The sequence below is a fragment of the Sinocyclocheilus anshuiensis genome, unplaced genomic scaffold, assembly GCF_001515605.1.
Source record: "Sinocyclocheilus anshuiensis isolate Anshui unplaced genomic scaffold, SAMN03320099.WGS_v1.1 scaffold332, whole genome shotgun sequence".
Taxonomy (NCBI): Eukaryota; Metazoa; Chordata; class Actinopteri; order Cypriniformes; family Cyprinidae; genus Sinocyclocheilus; species Sinocyclocheilus anshuiensis.
The window spans coordinates 1761300-1780685 of record NW_015554181.1 but is presented as its reverse complement, the minus strand read 5'-3'; the positions used below and the strand labels follow the sequence as shown (position 1 = coordinate 1780685).

General features: G+C 34.1%; 1 protein-coding gene and 1 long non-coding RNA gene across 2 annotated transcripts in view; one reads left to right on the top strand and one right to left on the bottom strand.

Annotated features, from left to right (window-relative positions):
- Positions 1-2719: 2719 nt before the first annotated feature.
- LOC107671011 (uncharacterized) overlaps positions 2720-19386 on the top strand; it is a 24552-nt gene continuing 7885 nt past the window's right edge. Inside the window, exons 1-2 of the long non-coding RNA XR_001632148.1 lie at positions 2720-2731; positions 3062-3072. This is a non-coding gene — a long non-coding RNA (uncharacterized LOC107671011). The remainder of the gene's footprint in view (positions 2732-3061; positions 3073-19386) is intronic.
- The window catches only part of LOC107671010 (alpha-1A adrenergic receptor-like), a 25402-nt gene continuing 12007 nt past the window's right edge, over positions 5992-19386 (bottom strand). The window contains exon 4 of the mRNA XM_016463834.1: positions 5992-7167. Within this exon, the coding sequence (XP_016319320.1) occupies positions 6632-7167 (536 nt within the window). The 3' untranslated portion in view covers positions 5992-6631. The remainder of the gene's footprint in view (positions 7168-19386) is intronic.

The following is a 19386-nucleotide window of genomic DNA, read 5'->3' as shown; positions in this document are numbered from 1 at the left end:
GTATATATATATATATATATATATATATATACACACACACACTTTTTTTTTTTTTTGAGGCTGATGTATTATCATGATGATAATTGTTTGCCATTTACACATGTATTATTTATTTATATATACCACACATCTGCAGAGAGAGTGATACAGATTTAGATTTCATTTCCACATGTTTCCACAAGAAATATTTGGTCGATTTCTGACCCTGCTGTACAGTAACCACCTCATGTGTGGCCAAACAGTAATTTGCAAGGATCAGCTATTGATTTAAGGAAACATTTCCATGTTAATGTGCATGGAGGTATGGAGTGTAGATGTGTTGAGAAACTCACATTTCGTATACATAAAACACACCATTTTCTGAGCCCATGATCATCAGCATGGATGTAAATGTTGCTCTGGGGTCTAAACACATGATCTTTCCAGCGAGGGCTGGAACTTTTAGCAGACATTGTTGCCATGTTTCTGTGGGCGATGGCTTTCTCATGTGCACTATGTTTGGAGCGGCTCTGACGCAGGCCTGAATGAAGCGTATCTCAGTCCCATGAGAACACTGTGTTACTCAGACCCAGGAAATGTGCAACCTTGGTGTGTCAGGCCAATGACAAATTCAAGACGGACTTCTATGAAAAAACGATGTGTTTTCCCTTCAGATATGCAGACGGATTTATATCGGACTATGTTTTCTTGGGCCCCTAATTGGGCGAAAATCTCAAGGAATAGTTCAGACAAAAATAAACCCCTAATCTTTTATTTATTCAATGCAAAACACAAAGATTATAATTAAAGTTCATTTGCACAACATATAGTATACAAAGTTGCTGTTTCATGAAATAATGCACGAGGTGTCTTGGAAAGAAGATTTTTAATCTTTTTTTTTTTTCTCACAGAATTTAGAAGACTTGAAATATAGTGTGTGGGTTGTATAGACTACATTTATTATGTTTTTTTTTTTCAATATGAAGTCAACTGAGCAAACATGCTTCAGTAAACATTTCTGGTATTATTGTGCACGATTCATCCATGCGCATTATATTAAATACAAAAATAGCTTTTTCTTTTCACTAAACTAAACTATGAAATATATATATAGGCATATAGGCCTATTGCTGACTTTAACAGCCTTTGGTCACTGTTGCAAAGAAATGATTGGAAATTTCTTGAAACGTGTTATTTAACAGTTTTTTCCTCATTTAGTATGACCATACTATAATAATAACAGTAATAATATTAATATTATTAATAATGTTAATTATCATTATTATTATTATATTCAAAATATTATTTATATTTTATTTAAATTATACAATTAAAACAATAAATTTTACTGTAAAACAAAAAAGTATTTATAATAATAATAACAAGCCTTTGGTGTCTTGGAATATTTAACTTTTTCTCACAGAAAGCCTTCAGAAGACTTGAAATACAGTGCTTGGTTTGTACAGACTACTTTTATGATTTTATGTTATTTATTTATTTATTTTTTTCGATTTTGCTCAACATAACGTCAATATTTTGCTTTCCTACTTGTTCCTGGTCTTATTGTGCGTAGTTCATCCATGCACATTATTTCCCATAGAAAAACTTGCTTTTTCTTAATACTAAATGTCAGAAATATGTCTCAAATGGCATTTATTGTTGACTTTAACAGCCTTTGGTCACTGTCGACTTTCATCAATTGCAAAGAAATTATTGGAAATTCTACAAAACATCTTCACAAAGACAAGGAAGTAATTTGGCCTTGAATACCATGAAGTCCTCAATGATTCATTTTTGTCCAAACTATTCCTTTAAGACGTTGAGAGGTATTACGTCAACATTAGCTGAACATTTTGTCTGATAAACCTGCTCTCAGATTTAATGCTAAATTCCACAGTGATTTATTGTGATTGTATTATTAGTAGCGTCCCGCTGCGTTTGACCTTCTGTGCCTTTGTAATATATTAGATTGCACTAAACCAAATTTACATTTGGAAGTAAAATGTTGGCCTGGTGCCACATAGCAACACAGGGATAAAGAGGGAGACAGTGAATATGACACTTGTACAATAAATGTCTACTTGAGAATAAGTGACGTCGAGGCGCCGTCAATGATATGAGATGCCACTCGATATGGAAGGTGAATGGAGCCAAAAGTCTTTAAACAGAGCACGTGAAATTGACCGTTTCAACATGCACTGTTTGTCCTCATTAACGAGGCAATTTAGAATGTGTTTCTTTTGTATGTGTAGACATGCACATTCTGGCCATGTTTAGGTGTCAGTTTTCACCATGTTTCGTATACGTGTAAAGACGCACAGTTTTATCTCATTAAGACAACGAATTTGAGCGTGTCAACACGCGCACATTCTGACCGTGTTCAAACGTGTAATACACATTTACCTCTAGATTTACCCACATATTAATCCTTTCTATATTTTATTATGGCATTGCTTTACTGATATCTACTATGCTAATTATTTTACAATGTAAATTAAGACTTTTCTACTTGAGAAAGAACGTTGAACTAAACAACTTAAAAGGACTGGAAAATATACATAATGTACTGATGCGTTATCCCTCATGAACAAAAATAACATTTGACGTTCGCAAATGTGAATACCATTGTACTATTATTAAGACATCATTCATAATTAAACATGACGTTTGATGCTTGTATACTTATATACCAACGTACCATCGTGCACATATGCGTCTTAAATACAGTAATTTTATCGGCCACAGACAAACAGTGTGTGTTGACACTAGTTAAAGTTAAAGACTTCAAGATGCACAAGATTCTAGTTAAAGACTTTTGGCTTTGACTTTGTCTTCCTTCCATAATGTGAAGTGATCTGAGATGCTCTCAGAAACACTGTGAACGGTGATAATAAGATGTTGAAGATATAGGGGAAGGGTTTTGGATTAGTCGCAACTAGTACTCCTGCAAAAAAAATCCTCCCCAGATGATTCGGTTTATGCTTCTGTAAACAGGCTTTTTCTGAGCACTGCCATAAATCAAAAACAGCCATTCTGAGATGCCACAACTGACCACAATGTGTTTACACTCTTAAAAATAAAGCTGCTTAAAAGGTTCTTCACAGCAATGCCATAGAAGAACCATTTTTGGTTCCACAAAGAACCATTCAGTCAAAGGTTCTTTAAAGAACCATCTCTTTCTTACCTTTTTATAATCTGAAGAACCTTCTTTCCCCACAAAGAACCTTTTGTGAAACACAAAGGTTCTTCAGATGTTAAAGGTTCTTTATGGAACCATTTAGACAAAAAGGTTCTTCTATGGCATCGTGAAGCACCCTTATTTTTAAGAGTGTAGAATATTAGTGCTGTTTGCTAAGACGAGCATCATGATTATACTATTGCTCAAAATCAGGGCTGTGGGTTTGAACAATCCCTTGACCATCGCTTGTGCAGCACACATGAATGACACCTCAAATCGTGTGGATTGCTGAGAAGTATATTACATTTCTAGGCTTACTTGTGATTTTCAGACAATAAAGTAGGCTAACAATAAAATAAAACAGCAGGGACATATCCATCGACCGCAACATCAAAGAGACTTACAGACAGACTCTTTTAACTAAATAATCACCTGGCAATAGAGGACCCTAGCAACCACAGGATTTCTTAGCAAACTCATATTGCCCCTTTGGGGCAATGCATTCTGGGATTGTCTTTGTGAAAAATGTGGTTTAAATATGGTGATAAAACACTAAATTACAGCTGTTTTGGCGCAACAGTCTGTGATCAGCTAAAGACAAAAAAGGGAAATTATTATTACTATTTACAGTTATACTGTAAAATATATTTTTAATAATAATATAATTATTAATATTTCTATTCAAAATACAATTTTTGTCATTTAGATTATACAATTAATATTAAACAAATAAAAATTAAAAAGTATATTATTATTTTATTATTATTATTATTATTAACAATAATATTTTACAAAACAATAGAAAAATTACAATATTAATATTTATGGGCAGTATAATTTCTTTGCTTTTAAACATTGAACCATAGAGCTTTTATTTTGGCATAAAACCGAGACTTTTGCTAAAAACTAATTTATGAACTATTCTCATTACACATTTGGGAAGATGGTTGGTGTTTGTGGCGTCTCAAAAAAATCCATATAAACTTGGAAAACTCCCATTAAAATTATAAGTGGACTTCAGAGAAAAAAAATGTCATCTTTGTAAAGAAAAAAAAAATAAAAAAGTATAGTCATAACTGTAACTCATGTGGTTTTGACATAAAAAGGCCGTACTGTAGTGTCTCACGGGATGAATGTTTCCGGAACATCCCCATCATCTCATTCCTTATCTACTTTAACTGGCACACATGCAGAAGCCAAAATATTAAAAGTTAACACACTTCTTATTCCATTTCTCATTACATTTCTCATACTGTACTTGATCGATACAGCAGGACACATTTCCATTAAACTGTGAATAGCCCATCAGTCACTAGGGGAATGTGTCCAGTGCTGGAATGTCATAGCAACCACGATAACATTCTCATGGTGGGTCGTTTCGGAAGCTCAATCAGAACGATTCCCAAAATGCTTATAATGCAGTATGTTTTATTGGATATTTCCATATTGGAATCACATGATTTTCTTTCATTTGAGAAACAAACACAATAACAGAAATGCCACTTGTTATAAGGCATTTAAGCAACATAAGTTGGTCATTTTGAGGTCATCTTCACATATTCATTGTTATGGTCAAGTATCAATACCACATGGAAATTTGTGCATTTCCCAAAGAACACAAATTATGGGAAGGGTGATGGTTGGTCCCACGGTGAAACACATGGAAAGCTCTTTCTGACGTTCATGTGGAATCATTTTTTACACAGAAAATAAGAAGACCATGCAGGAATATCAGAAAGATACAATTACGATTGATTCCCAGTTCAATATGGTTTCTTTGCATCACGATTAATCATCAGGTGAAATGGGCTTTTGAATCATACTCAAACATTAACTGTAGTGCAATTTCTGAGCATTGAACAAACAAGATATGAACTGGAGAACAACAGTCAAAAATATAATATTATTTTCTTTTTTTATATATAGAAACACTCATTAGACATGTTAAAACTGCTGTCGATTAAAAAAAAATTTGCTGGTATTTATTATCACAGACCCATGCAGAATGATGTTCACCATAATTTCCAAGCAAACGTCCTGGACATCCTCCTTTTAAAGAAATAGTTAACTCAAAAATGATATTTCCGTCATTATTTGTTCACACTCATGTCATTCCAAACCTAAAAACATAAAACAACGAGAGGTCATAGCAACTGTGTTTGTCAAGCTCAAGCAAATACAATAAAAGCAGCATACAATAGTCCATACCAATTGTGGGTTATATATTCAACATCTTCTGAAGAACATGACATATTTGTGTGAGGAACAAACTGAGTTTAACCCTATAAAGCCTACAGGCATTTATTTGATACATTAATTTCTTAGGCCTCTAAACATGATCAAAACTGCTGAAACCCTATAACACAATCCACTCCATGCCTTCTGTCATCTGATTGATAGTTTAGACTTTTTTTTAGCAAGTAGAATGCCTTTTAGTGTAATAATACAAACGTCCACCTTCAGCTTGTGCTTCTCATGTCTTTTTGTTTTGAAATCTTTACAGATTTTTATAAAGTAAATGAAAGAATAGCTTTTATATTGTTAATAATATTTCAAGAGGAATGCTTAATGGACAGAAGTAGGTTTACTTGATTGTCTATACATTATTTTTTTAGAAAAATCATGTTGAAATGTGAGTATCAAATATGGTCATCAGGCTTTTGAGGAAGGTTTATTTGTTCATCTCTCAATCATCATTGTATTGCGTTGCATAGGTTTTGAAACTACAGAGATTTGATCATAAACCTAAGCATTAAATATCATCTTACTAAGACATATTATTGGGAGATATAGAGTAATAACTGATACCATTTTTTTGTGAGTAGTCTGTTATACTGTTATGAAAATCTCACTGATTTACATTACACACTTTTCATCCTTTTGGCCATATAAATATCAGAGTCTGCATCAAATGTCACATTGTTGCTCTATTTGGGCCTCTGAATAAAATTGGGGTGTTTTTCCTCCTCAAGTATGAGCTCCATATTCTCCTATATCATACTTTATATTATCAGCCATAAATGCCTGATGTATCAAATATGATACCCAGCAAAAAAAAACAAATGCAAATCTACTTTATATTCTGAACTAAGGTTCAGACTGCTCCATTTAAAAAAAAAAGAGATTTTTCCTACTATTATTTCCTATCTCAGGCTTTACAGGGTTAAAGTTAATGCACTTCCCTCTGTCGAAGCTGCAAAATCTTATTTGCATTTCAGTTCACTGACTGTCATTCCACAGGTTTGGAAAGACACGAGAGTGAGTAAATAAAGACAGAGTTTTCATGCAAAGCTGAACCGTGCTTTTATTAAGCATCAACAGTGTCGCAGCAGCTTTCCATGTTCCCATCGCTGATCGTTTCAATCAAAAGCTCTCTTTTCTTCATCAGTTTGTGTTCTCCAGTCTGAGGCTCTGTCAAGTGGCAAAGTGGCATCACAGCCAGCGTGAGTGGAGTGATTTCCCCAGCGTGCTCATTCACACCGCGTCCCCGTCCTCACACAGCGAGAGCTGATGGATTTTGATGACGGGAAGCGAGTTGTGCGTGGGCGGCTCGGGCTGTGGTGAATCCTTTCTCACGCAGCAGCACGTCCTCAGCAGGTTCTTCCCACCCGTCCCCGCCACTTTGGCTCCCACGCTCACACCGGCGCTGACACCAGTCGTCCCTGCCGACGACGTCCGGGAAGGGGCCTGCCATTCCCGGCCGTGCTGGGAGGACGGGCTGCGGGAGAGAGCTATGGAGGAGGACGGGCTCAGGCGGGATGGGTTGTCGCGGCTCGTCAGGCCGAGGATCTGAGATTGGCCATGCCGGGGACTGTGGCTCTGGTAGAGCGTGTGGGACGGCGTGGATCTCTTGCGGAGGCAGCGGGCGCCCAACACGCTCAAGAAGGCTTTCTTAAACTCCTGACTGGAGCAGGGGTAGATGATGGGGTTGATGCAGCTGTTGAAGTAGCCCAGCCAAAACGTGATCTTGAAGACGGTGTCTGAGGGTCTGTATGTCGGGAAGATGGAACCTAGATATAGAAAAAGACACATTATTTGAGGATTTTAAAATTCGTCAAGGGAATCAGTGTACGGAATTTTACTAGACCAGCATCATAAAATTGTTCCATATTTTTATGGATCAAACATTCAAACATCAAAACATAATAATTCATGATTATTCAAATATTCATCATTATGCATATAGCCTATATATACACACACACACACACACACACACACACACTGTTACGGCTCTGTGAGGACGGTTCTCTCTCTTGCGAGAAGACCAGTCTGAGAGTCTGTTTTTGTTGGAGTTACGGTTCTGTTTTCCTTGCAGTAGTATCAGTGATTTGCTTGTTGTTGATTATGACTGATGTGCATGTTGCACTTGTCTGATGTTATCCGATCAAGGTGTCGGTTGTGAAACTCCTGTCTAGTCACTGATGAGAGTTGTGCGAATTGTATCGGAGAGGTTGTGAGTAAGGTAAGCATGTCGCGACATACATTTACATGTAGGTTTTCACTACTGTATTAGACACACCAGGCTAGTGCGAGAGGTGCTCATTTTGTACGTTTTTGTTTGATTAGTTAAGAGTAAGGTTAGGCATGGCGTCTTGAACGCTGAAGATGTTTGTTTCTACATTTTCTGTTGATAGATAGTTATGGTTTGGTTAACCTTAGTTATTGGGAGTTTTGTTTTTGTTTAGTTTTTTGATTTAAGCATCTCTCTCGCTCCTTCCTCTCCTCCAACCTGCTCCCGACTGTCATTCATTGATTGTACATATTGTAAATATTTACTTTAATACTTCACTCTCTCTCAAGCACTTTAAAAGAGAATTCAACATTGTGACTAAATTATTAATTTTGTGGCCGGTTTTTTCCTCGTACAGCTCCTTCCCATCTTGATATACACACACCTAAAATTTTGTATGTTATATCTAACAATATTCCTAGAAGAATCATAACTGATTGATGAGGGACGTAACATATACTGTAATTACGTAGACAACAGTGCAAACCCAAGGTCAACTACGTGGGCCTACTCATCGGACCACGGGGTATTGAGCCACAAACCAGCCGCATCCAGGCCATTCAGAACATTAAACCACCTGCCAATGTCCCAGAACTCCGAAGTTTTCTAGGTGTGTGCAACTATTCAAGGCAGTTCATTGAGAACTATTCGGACATTGCACGCCCTCTCACTGCCCTTCTGAAAAAGGACTGCCCCTTCGCCTGGACAGACGAACAGCAAAATGCCATGAATGAGCTGAAACAACATCTGTGCATTGCTCCATGTCTGGCTTACCCAGATCCACAGACTGACGTAACGTCTCCGTTCCCTCCTTCAGGGAACGAGGGTTACACAAGTAACCGAGACGTTATTGGGAGTTTTGTTTTTGTTTAGTTTTTTGATTTAAGCATCTCTCTCACTCCTTCCTCTCCTCCAACCTGCTCCCGACTGTCATTCATTGCACTTTAAACGAGAATTAAACATTGTGACTAAATTATTAATTTTGTGGCCGGTTTTCTTCCTTGTGCAGCTCCTTCCCATCTTGATCTACACACATATAATTGGGCACATTTAAATTATAAAAAAATCTGAGCACATTTTAAGTTAAATTGTGTTTTATATATACAATTTAATTTAATGTGCTCTAATTTTTTCTAAATTCTATATGTATACAATATTTACAAAATGTAACAAAAAAAGTTACACTTTTTTTTTACATTCTTTAATAAAAATTTAAATTAGTGCTGTCAAACGATTAATATGTGTGTGTCTTTATATATACATAATAAATATACACAGTACACACATATATTATGTAAACAAAAACTTATTTTGGATGCGATTAATCGCGATTAATCGTTTGACAGCACTAATTTAAATTAACTTTATATTTAAATATTTATATATAAAATGATTTAGAACACATTATTTAATAAAATTGTGTAAATATTACATAATCTAAATCAAAAAAATATATATATAAAAAAAATAGAACACTTTTTTTTTTGTTAAATTGTGAAAATATATTATAAATAAATATATATATACAGTATAAAACAATATATAAAACATTGTTGTTTTTTTCTAAATATATTGGTCGACCACTTCATCACGTATTTTCTACGGAGCCCCTAAAGGGACATGGTAGTGGAAAAAATTGGGGTGGGAGAGAAAAATATTTTTTCTAATATTTTGCATTCTCTCACAAAACTTTTGCGTTCTTTCACTAAGATATTTGCGTTCCCTCGCAAAACTTTTGCATTCTCTCGCAAAAAACCAGTTGAGTTCGGACAAACACTTCCTGTTTACTTTACAGCTTGCAGTGTATGGCAGTGGTTCATACAGTTCCATACGTTCACAATGGAGCGGTTCATAGAGTTTTATTTTGAACTTGGACTCAAGTATTAAGAAATACAGTCAGTGCTTGGTTCAAGGCACGGTTTTGAGACATCCTAAAACACTTAATGTGGGTTCACGTTTTAAAACAGTGCACTGAAGAATAATTCACAATAAAATCAAAAGGTTACATTTTAAAACAAATAGGATCGGTATCAATATCAAATCAATAAACCGACAATAGCAAAAAAAAAAAAGTTTTATCCTGCAGTCTTGACATCAGATGTAAAATGACATGCACACAAAGAATAAACTCACATAAAAGCAGATGCGTTTCTTGCAACATGAAAAGAACAGCTTGAGGTGTTTTTATTAAGATACATATAAAAATAACAACATGTAACATGCATGTGCAGTAAAAATCATCTGGATCTGGAAATCAATTGACAAGTCAAGTCCAGGCTTTTGGGATTTAAAAGACAGTTAAATAGACGTGTTTCAGCGGTTTCATTCTCTCTGTGAAAAAGATTGAAGACTCATCTATGTCATGCAGTGGGGATAATTAATGGGACCTGAAATGAACAGATAAGGAGCAGAAAATGAGAAAGGTTACGTCTGGGAAAGAGAAAAACGTGTGAATGCTTCTGAAAGCATTGTTCTCGCCGCTGCCTCCGTGTGACAGGACGGATAACTACGTCATGCATCACAATGCCGGCCAAGTCTTTTTATAGCATCTGATCTGATCTCATGCTGGAACACTCCTCCGTTAATCAAGGTTAATAGTTTTATTAAAATTGGCGTCATAAATCCGGCTCAATATGATCAGAGAAGGACCTTTCAGAGGAAGGGAATTGTTTGGCGTTATAAAGGACAGAGGCACAGAAAAGAAAGCCGCATTTATATATTTAACCGTTCACACACCCACTGGATTTTATTTTATGCTGGTCGTACCATGAAAAGAATTCAAGTGTCTAGCGAAACCACCTGGCCTTGAGACGCAGCACCTGTCCTCAGAACAGAAAGCTGGGTTCGCCACGTAACACACTTTAAGAGCGAGTCTAGAGGGGCTTTTACACACAAAGATGAAGGAGAGCCAGAGACTGACAGACAGGGCTGTGGGAACAGTCTCTAAACGCCACACTTTAATCATTAGTATCTTCAGGCTAGACTGAGGTTTATCTGCACTTACTGTCCACCAGGTCATATTTCACCCTGAAATTAAAAGATCTATTTTACATTTTAAAAAATTAAGCCTTTTTTAGGACCATTAACATTTTTGGCTTTGTGACATTATTTTCATTTCACATTTTTTACCACAAATTGTCATCATAGTAATGCACCATGACTGTAATACAAAACAGATATATTTTACATGTATCTGTATGTACGTTTTATTTCATTCATTCATTCATTCATTAAAAAAAAAATCCCAATTAAACACATTTTAACTACAAATTGTCATCATAACACATTGTGACTATAATACAAAATATTAATATTTTTATTTATTTGTATGTACAATTTATTTGTAAATAATTAATTAAATATTTATTTATTATTATTTATTATTATTATTATTATTATTATTTTAAATCACTTTGGTGTGAAATTGTCATCGTAACACATTGTGACTATAATACAAAATATTATTCTTTTTATTTATTTGTATGTACAATTTATTTGTAATTAATTAATTAAATATTTATTTATTATTTATTGTTATTATTATTATTTTAAATCACTTTGGTGTGAAATATAACAATGCTTTTTTCGACAATATTTTCATGACAATTAAACCAATTTTAACCACAAATTGTTTTCATAGTAATTAGACATAGTAATTAACTATAACACAAAATATTTATTTAAAAATGTATTTGTCTGTAAAATTTATTTTAAAACAAATATAAACATTTATTTTTAAAATCTACGTATTTTGATTTTTGAGTGAAATATAACCTGGAAATACTTTATTTTGACATTATTTACATGACAATTAAACACATTTCTAACCACAAATTGTAATCCATCGTGACTAATGCCAAAATAATTATAATAATAATAATTGCATTTAATAATTATCTGAATGTTTAATTTATTTATTTACATATTTATTAGTATCATTTTCTTTACTTTGATTTTGGAGTGAAATATACCCTGGAAATGCTTTATTTTTACATTATTTTCATGACAATTAAACACCAGTTTACATGATGAAAAAAAAATGAATGGTCCTAAATGAAGTTTATATTTAAAACCCAATATTTTGGAGTGATTTATAATCTGGTCACGTTCTTGACTAGTCTTCATTCATCCAGCTTCTGATGGTAACGACTCATCCTCAAAATGGTTTTATCAGGAGTCACACCATGTTCTAATGTATAAAGAGAGAGAACAACATAAAAATGGAAACATTAAATGACTGATGTTCCACTCTATCCCAAGTGATGTGTGCAGAAATATAAATAGTGGATCCAATGTAATGATGCATTAAATTGAAAGAAGTGAAAATGAGAAAACAAAAGTAATTTCGTACATGCCCATAATGATAATGACTGAACCTCAGAAACCTCGTCTTTTTGCTAGGAAAGTGTGTTTGCTGCAGTCAAACCCTGAGACTTTCTATGCAGCTGTGGCAAACGGCTCTCGTAAAAAGACTAAGCAATGAAAGTGAGTGTTTATCAGGTCAGATTCCATTAAAGGTTATGTCCTCAGTGCACTGAGGTGTGGTTTAAAGCCAGTTTACGAGGCTTAGAAGATGGAAATAAACAGCCATACATCTGACGCTAAATCAAGCCAGCAGGTCCTGCTGAAGCATCACTTTGCATATGTCTAACAGTGTCCTTGACTGCCGGATCTTCTGTTAGTCATCATTAATAAGGGCATATCTGGTGTCGTCATACATTTCTGCAAACACACGAAGACCTCTGACAGTTACGCTCAGTACAACTGTGACATTTGTATCTAGAAATTTCTGTTTTTTTCCCCCCCAATAATTTTCATTTGAAAAGCTGGACGCAAGTCATCAGGCCCAAAGGACCACCATAGAGCTGAAGCATCACTTTGCATATGTCTAACAGTGTCCTTGACTGCCGGATCTTCTGTTAGTCATCATTAATAAGGGCATATCTGGTGTCGTCATACATTTCTGCAAACACACGAAGACCTCTGACACAGTTACGCTCAGTACAACTGTGACATTTGTATCTAGAAATTTCTGTTTTTTCCCCCCCCAATAATTTTCATTTGAAAAGCTGGACGCAAGTCATCAGGCCCAAAGGACCACCATAGACATTGGGAACCACAAAAGAAGGACCTAATATTCAGATTAGTGGTTTTCAGCTGGGTTTTCAATTTAAACTATTACCTCCAATCCTAAATATGTGATTAAAGCTTGCAATGTACCAATAGCTATTATTACTCACTATTATTATTATTAGCTCACTATAAACTATGATTACCACTCCTGTAATTCTGGAACAGGGTTATTATAGTTTATTAAAACTAAAACCATAAAAAAGCATTTTTTCTTTCTTGAAATCAAATAAATGCTAAATAAAAGAAAATATAAAAAGCATATAAAAATACATAAAAAAAATGAATGTACTAACATAACTCAAACTAAACCAATAAATATAAATAAATAAAGCTGTTTAACATGAAAGCAATATTAACATATAAATATAAATTCTAATTCAAAATATAAACAAAAGCTATTATAGTATCTCAGTGATACTAAATAACATTAGTTTGGAATACACATACTTTTAAAATATAAATGGATAACAAGTCCGTTTTGATGGTATTATTCATATTCAAAATGTTATAGGGTTGAAGGTTAGTGCAAAAATGACTAATAACCACCTTAATGAATAAATATCATTGCACCACACCACAATATTTGTGTATTTTGAGCCAAGAAAAAAGTCTTGACAGGCCTAATCCTAATGAAATACTGATTGAGTGTAAGATAGCTTGTGTCTATTTGCAACATCTAGCTACAAAGATCTGAGTTTCTGATCTCACACTCTCAAATATGATAAATATGAAATATATAATAAAAATATCTGTAAAAATGTCAGACAAAGTGTTTTTATCATGTTATCATATACTATAGTCTTGTTAATATTTTTTATTATATTTTGTTTTCATTATAATTTTTTAAGTTTTAGTCATTTTTATGAGTGTTTTTGTCATTTTTATTTGTTTTTGTTTTCATGTCTGTACATTTAAGTTATAGTTTGTTTATTTACTTTATTAACTTTATTTTAGTACTTAAACTTAGCAAAAATTAGACATTTTCAACATTTAAAAAAATATATATTTTATTTGAGTTAATGTTAATTTTATTTCAAGTCATGGAAATGCTTTTTATGGTTTTAGTTAATGATAATAACCCTGATTGTCAAAGAATAAAATAAAGTTTAAAATAAAAAAAGCATTTTAATAAAAGGAAAAAATGGCTAATATTCCTATAACAAGTACTTTCAAATAATTGTGATATTTTATAAATGCACAACTTTGGCATCACTGAAGTTAAATCTATCAAATAATGTGACTTATTTTAGCAGCCTGTTCATTATATCAGTGTAAGTCATGGGGACACAGATGTCATTGTTTGAGAATGACTCGACTGCTCTCAAAAACTAAAAACATTTGTCTGAGCTTTTCTTAATGTCAAGCTGCTGCTCTTTAATATTAGCTCTAATGTAATATTAACCGCAGCAGATACTGATGCCCATTATTTATTAAAGCCTCATGGATCCCTACTGCATTTTACTCTATTCACGCATCCAGTCTGCAAACACTTCCAAAAATACAGGATGACAGCTCGTTTTCAATTTCATTTCTTTCAGCCTGAGCAGTTTGGTACCTCCAGCCTCATTTCCCATGGTTCCTTGTCTACGTAAATGATCAGAGAAAAGAGAGAGTTTATGCCACGTGAGAATTTCAGACATGAATTCAATGTTAAAAATTCGCCGAGAGCTCGTGCATACGTCACGGTATGACTGTGTTCTCCCTCAAATACATGCAGTGGTTCAGTCATGCAATTCATGACTTGCCTGGAAATAGATAATAGATGTCTCATGAAATATAAGAGAATCGGCTACAGGTGACAACAAACGTCCTGAACAGCTACTGAGCAAAAACTAACACATACAGACACTAACTTCATACTACCATAGCAGCAGTTATTGTTCCTAATGTAAATCACAAATTTCCATCTCCTTAAAAAAGTACATTTAGTCATTTAGCAGATGCTTTTATATGAAGCGACTTACAAATGAGGACAATAGAAGCAGTCAAAACTAACAAAAGAGCAATAGGCCTAATATGCATGTGCTATGCTTTCTTTGTAATTTATTGTAGAATTTAGCAATTTTTTTTCAGTGCTTTAGAATATATATATTTTTTTTTTTATTATTTACACTGTAAAAACTGATGTTACAAGAAAATACTATTTCTACTTCAAAATGTCATGTTTAATTCCTTGCGATTTCTTTGTAATTTATTGTACAATTTTGAAATTTCTGGGTGAAAATTGTTTCTACACCAATTTTTTTTTTCAGTGCTTTAGAGTATTTATTTATTTATTAAAATATTTTTACAAGACATTGTACAAGAAAATACCATTTTTACTTCAAAATTTCATGTTTAATTCTATGTATCATTTATTGGAAAACTAGCAATTTCTGTCAATTGTTTCAACACCAAATTTGTTTTCAGTGATGCATAAAAATGTACACTATTTTGTCACAATAATTTAAAATTAAACCTCATTTAAGTAATAACGCTTTAAATGCTACAAGTGAATTTAGGCATCAAAACATAATATTGTGAAATATAGAAAAATAATACTTATTTTGATTTTGATTTGTTTTAATTTAAATTAATTTGATTTAGCTAAAGATTGCATTTAAAAAAAATTTACTAATTATTAAACTAACACTGTTTTAAAAGATTAAGATTAAAAAGATTCAAAATAGAGGAAGTGATTAAATATATAATAAAAATATAGAGAAATAATAATAATAAATAAATAAATAAATAATCATTTTTAAATAATTAACCAATATGGTTCATATATATTGTGAAGAACATAATTTAAGAATTTAACATTTACTGAATAAAATGTGAGTATTCGCCCTTACAAAAAAAAAAATGCCATGTTGCTATGTGGTTTCTAGGGTTTTCTTGCTGTTGGTTGCTTAAAGATGTGTTAAATTGTCATGTCTTTGCTGTTGGTTGCTTATAAAGACCCTTAAACCTTCGAAACAATCCCTAACACAATAATTATGGTGATTTTTTTGTAAGGATCGCCTCTAAAGAACTGTTTTCTTTGGCTTCATTGGCTGCATGTGGGTTTGTTCTGTGTGTCTTTCATTAGGTCATTGTGTTTATGCAGTATTATGATACTTATTATGAATTTATATTATTATACTTTAATGCAGTGGATGTTCCTAAGAGTCAACCAAGCATTAAAGTGATTCTCCCTTCACTGCTGCTACTGTACTGAAAGCATCGAGGGAAGATTTAAAAGGAAGAATGTCTGTCCGAAGGGTAAATTCTTCATCCTAATACCCACATTTGTCAGCAAAATCCCCTCGATATTATACCATACAGCATCTATATGAAGTCTTTCAGCTCCAGTCGTCCATGCAGTGATAAAAATAGCATTACTTTACTGGGAAAAGAATTATCCTGTTGTTTTAAATGATCCGACAAACTAAACGGAGACTTCATAATGAGCGAAAGGGTCTCTCAGCTTTACAGTGAGATGTCATACATGCAAAAATAGATTTGCATCGACCGGCGTAACATTAAACGAACAACTTTCCTATTGAAGGTGGTGTTTTAGATTTCATGGTTACTAAACACGGTTTGCAGAGCGAGTGTGTGCTGTGTTTTGTCTCAAACTGAGTCATACTGATAAGGTCATTGAATCCCCTGAGCTTTATTAAACACTCTATTATATGCAATTTAATGCCAGTTAATTAGCAAGCGATTCAATATCGTGCAAATCGTGTTTCTTATAAATCCCCGTGCAGATTCAGAATCATTTTCATGTCCTTTTGAGTAAACAGGCTCCCCACGTTTACCACAGATTCATAAGACTGTGCTATTTGTTTGCATTGGCTTTCCAATAATACAGTTTACTGGATTCTTTCTCTTTTTTGAGACCGAATAGACTCTATTATGTGGTTTAACTCTGACTGACCTTGAACCGAAAGGTCTCGCTAGAGCCCTATTGCAGGGGTGGGAAATATAATAACAGCTAAAATTCATATCTGGGGAACCTGAGAAGCTCTGCTGTGCATTAAGGGAATTACAGATTGTTCTGACTCTCTGTGAAACTCATTTCTGAAGCCAAACATATTGCGTAAACACCCGTGATTGGCTTTCCAATAATACAGTTTACTGGATTCTTTCTCTTTTTTGAGACCGAATAGACTCTATTATGTGGTTTAACTCTGACTGACCTTGAACCGAAAGGTCTCGCTAGAGCCCTATTGCAGGGGTGGGAAATATAATAACAGCTAAAATTCATATCTGGGGAACCCGAGAAGCTCTGCTGTGCATTAAGGGAATTACAGATTGTTCTGACTCTCTGTGAAACTCATTTCTGAAGCTAAACATATTGCGTAAACACCCGTGACCCTGTTGTCTGAGAGAACGCTCTAAACGAAGGTTTAAACAAACATCCTTTAAACCATTGGCACAACAAACACTTCTGCTGCACTACAAGATTTGCCGAGCCACAAGCGAGTTGATCCTTCCGACCTGTTTACATGCTAAAATCGCTAAAACACTAACAGCCGAGGCCTGCGTGGACTCAAATATTTTAACAATTTTCTCGATTTTCCACATGGCAGCGTTTTACCCACTTGAAATTATTATTTTCTCATCTTCTAGCATTTGGAAAAATCTCTGTGCATTTGACTTTCAGACAGGAAACCAAAAAAATGTGTCTCTGTGCATGTATCGTTAACCTATTTCTGTCAGGGGACAGCATGAAAATCACACATACAGACCAGTTATTTCACACAATGCAAAGAGCATCTCATCTCAAAGTTAACTAGAACTCTTTAAATGATTTTCAGTCTTCTAGTCATTTAAACCACATTGACCACTGACAAAGTCCTTTTTGAGGTAAGCTGGTTCACTTGGTGGAAATGTAGTACTCAGTACAATTCCTATTGATCTGAATGGGGAAAGGTCGACATCTCCTTAACTTTAAGTTTATACTTGCAAAATCATTAAAACAGTCAGACATGACATCATTTTTGCTTTTGTAGCTTGCTGTAAATCACACTAAATCACTTTTTTCCTGTTAGTCCAAAACAATTCAACACGTTATAGAAAGAAGAAGTAAACAGTCAATGCTTTTGCCAAACAGGTGAATGGCTCATCTAGGGGTCATTTGCAACATATGATGACAAATATTCAAAAATACTGAAGAAAAATTCCATATAAAATGCCTTGTTCTATCTAACTGTCTATTAAATAACGTAAAATGTTTTTACTCTATATTATTATGCACAAAAAAGCTAAACAAATTAATTAATATAAAAAAAAATGTAAAAATTATTTAGAAACACGCATTAAAATATTATATCTATTAAAATATAAATAATTAAGCTTTTTCCATTGGTGTTACCAATGTTAAAAACATGTTTAAAGGGGTCTTTGCTCAAAATTAAATTAAAGGGGTCATATGATGTTGCTCATGTTGACTGTTTATAGTACTTCAGCACATATTAAAGAGGTCATATGACATTGCTAAAAAAACATAATTTGGTGTAATGCAATGTGTTTAAGCAGTTAAAGGTTCAAAAAACACATTATTTTCCACATACTGTACATTATTGTTTCTCCTCTATGCCCCGCCTTTCTGAAATGTGTAGATTTTTACAAAGCTCATTGGTCTGAAAAGCGAGGTGTGCTCTGATTGGCCAGTTATCCAGTGCAATGCTGCGCCTCTTACCATATTTGGAATACAGGCTTCCATGGCGGTGGCAACAATACTACAGCGAGAATAAAAGTTACGCCTTCTTTCTTTGCGTATACATTTGGGTGGTGTTATGCAAATCTTCCAACACAGTGACGTAGATGGGGGTGTGTTTGAATGAGGCGTTTTAGGAAGGCGTGGATGAGTCTTAACTTTTAGAAAGAATATCTCTTTGGGTTTGAGACTTTAATCTTTGTGACTTTACGGATCTTATACTGTATATGCACGAACAGCTTGAAACACTCCAAAGACAAAGGAAAACATGAAATCGTGTCATATGACCCCTTTAAAAAATACAAAAAGCTGTGGAAAACTAAAGTCAAACTTTAAAGAAAGAAGAGGCTTTGAAGGGGCTCAAATGGTGCACATGGTGATTATTCGGGGAAAAAAGTTATTAATTTGCATGTAATTTATGTTTCATTTATTTAAGATTTATTTAGCCTTTTATTATGATAGGACAGATCAGAGATGACAGGAAGTGGAGTGGGCGAGAGAGAGAGGGGGGTGGGATCGGGAAAGGTCCTTGAGTAGGGATTTGAACTAGGGACACCTGTAGCGCAATGGCACTGTATGTCGGCACGCTGCCCACAAGGCTATTGGCGCAAATTCGTTTATCTATTTAAATGTCTTTGGTGTGACACTGAATTTTCATGACAAAAAAAAAAGATAAGAATAAAAGTCTTTCTCAAATAAATAAATATATCTGAGAATGATCCTAAACTGAAAGGCGCTAATCTTTTCTTACAGCCACCAGTTTTCTCTTAATATATTTTTTCTACTTGTGTGTCTGTTGTGTCAAACACATTAGAAATGCATTTTTTGGCATAGATTTGGCAGACAAAGGTATCTTCAATTTCACAATCTGGTATTTGCTTATAATCAAATGTAAAA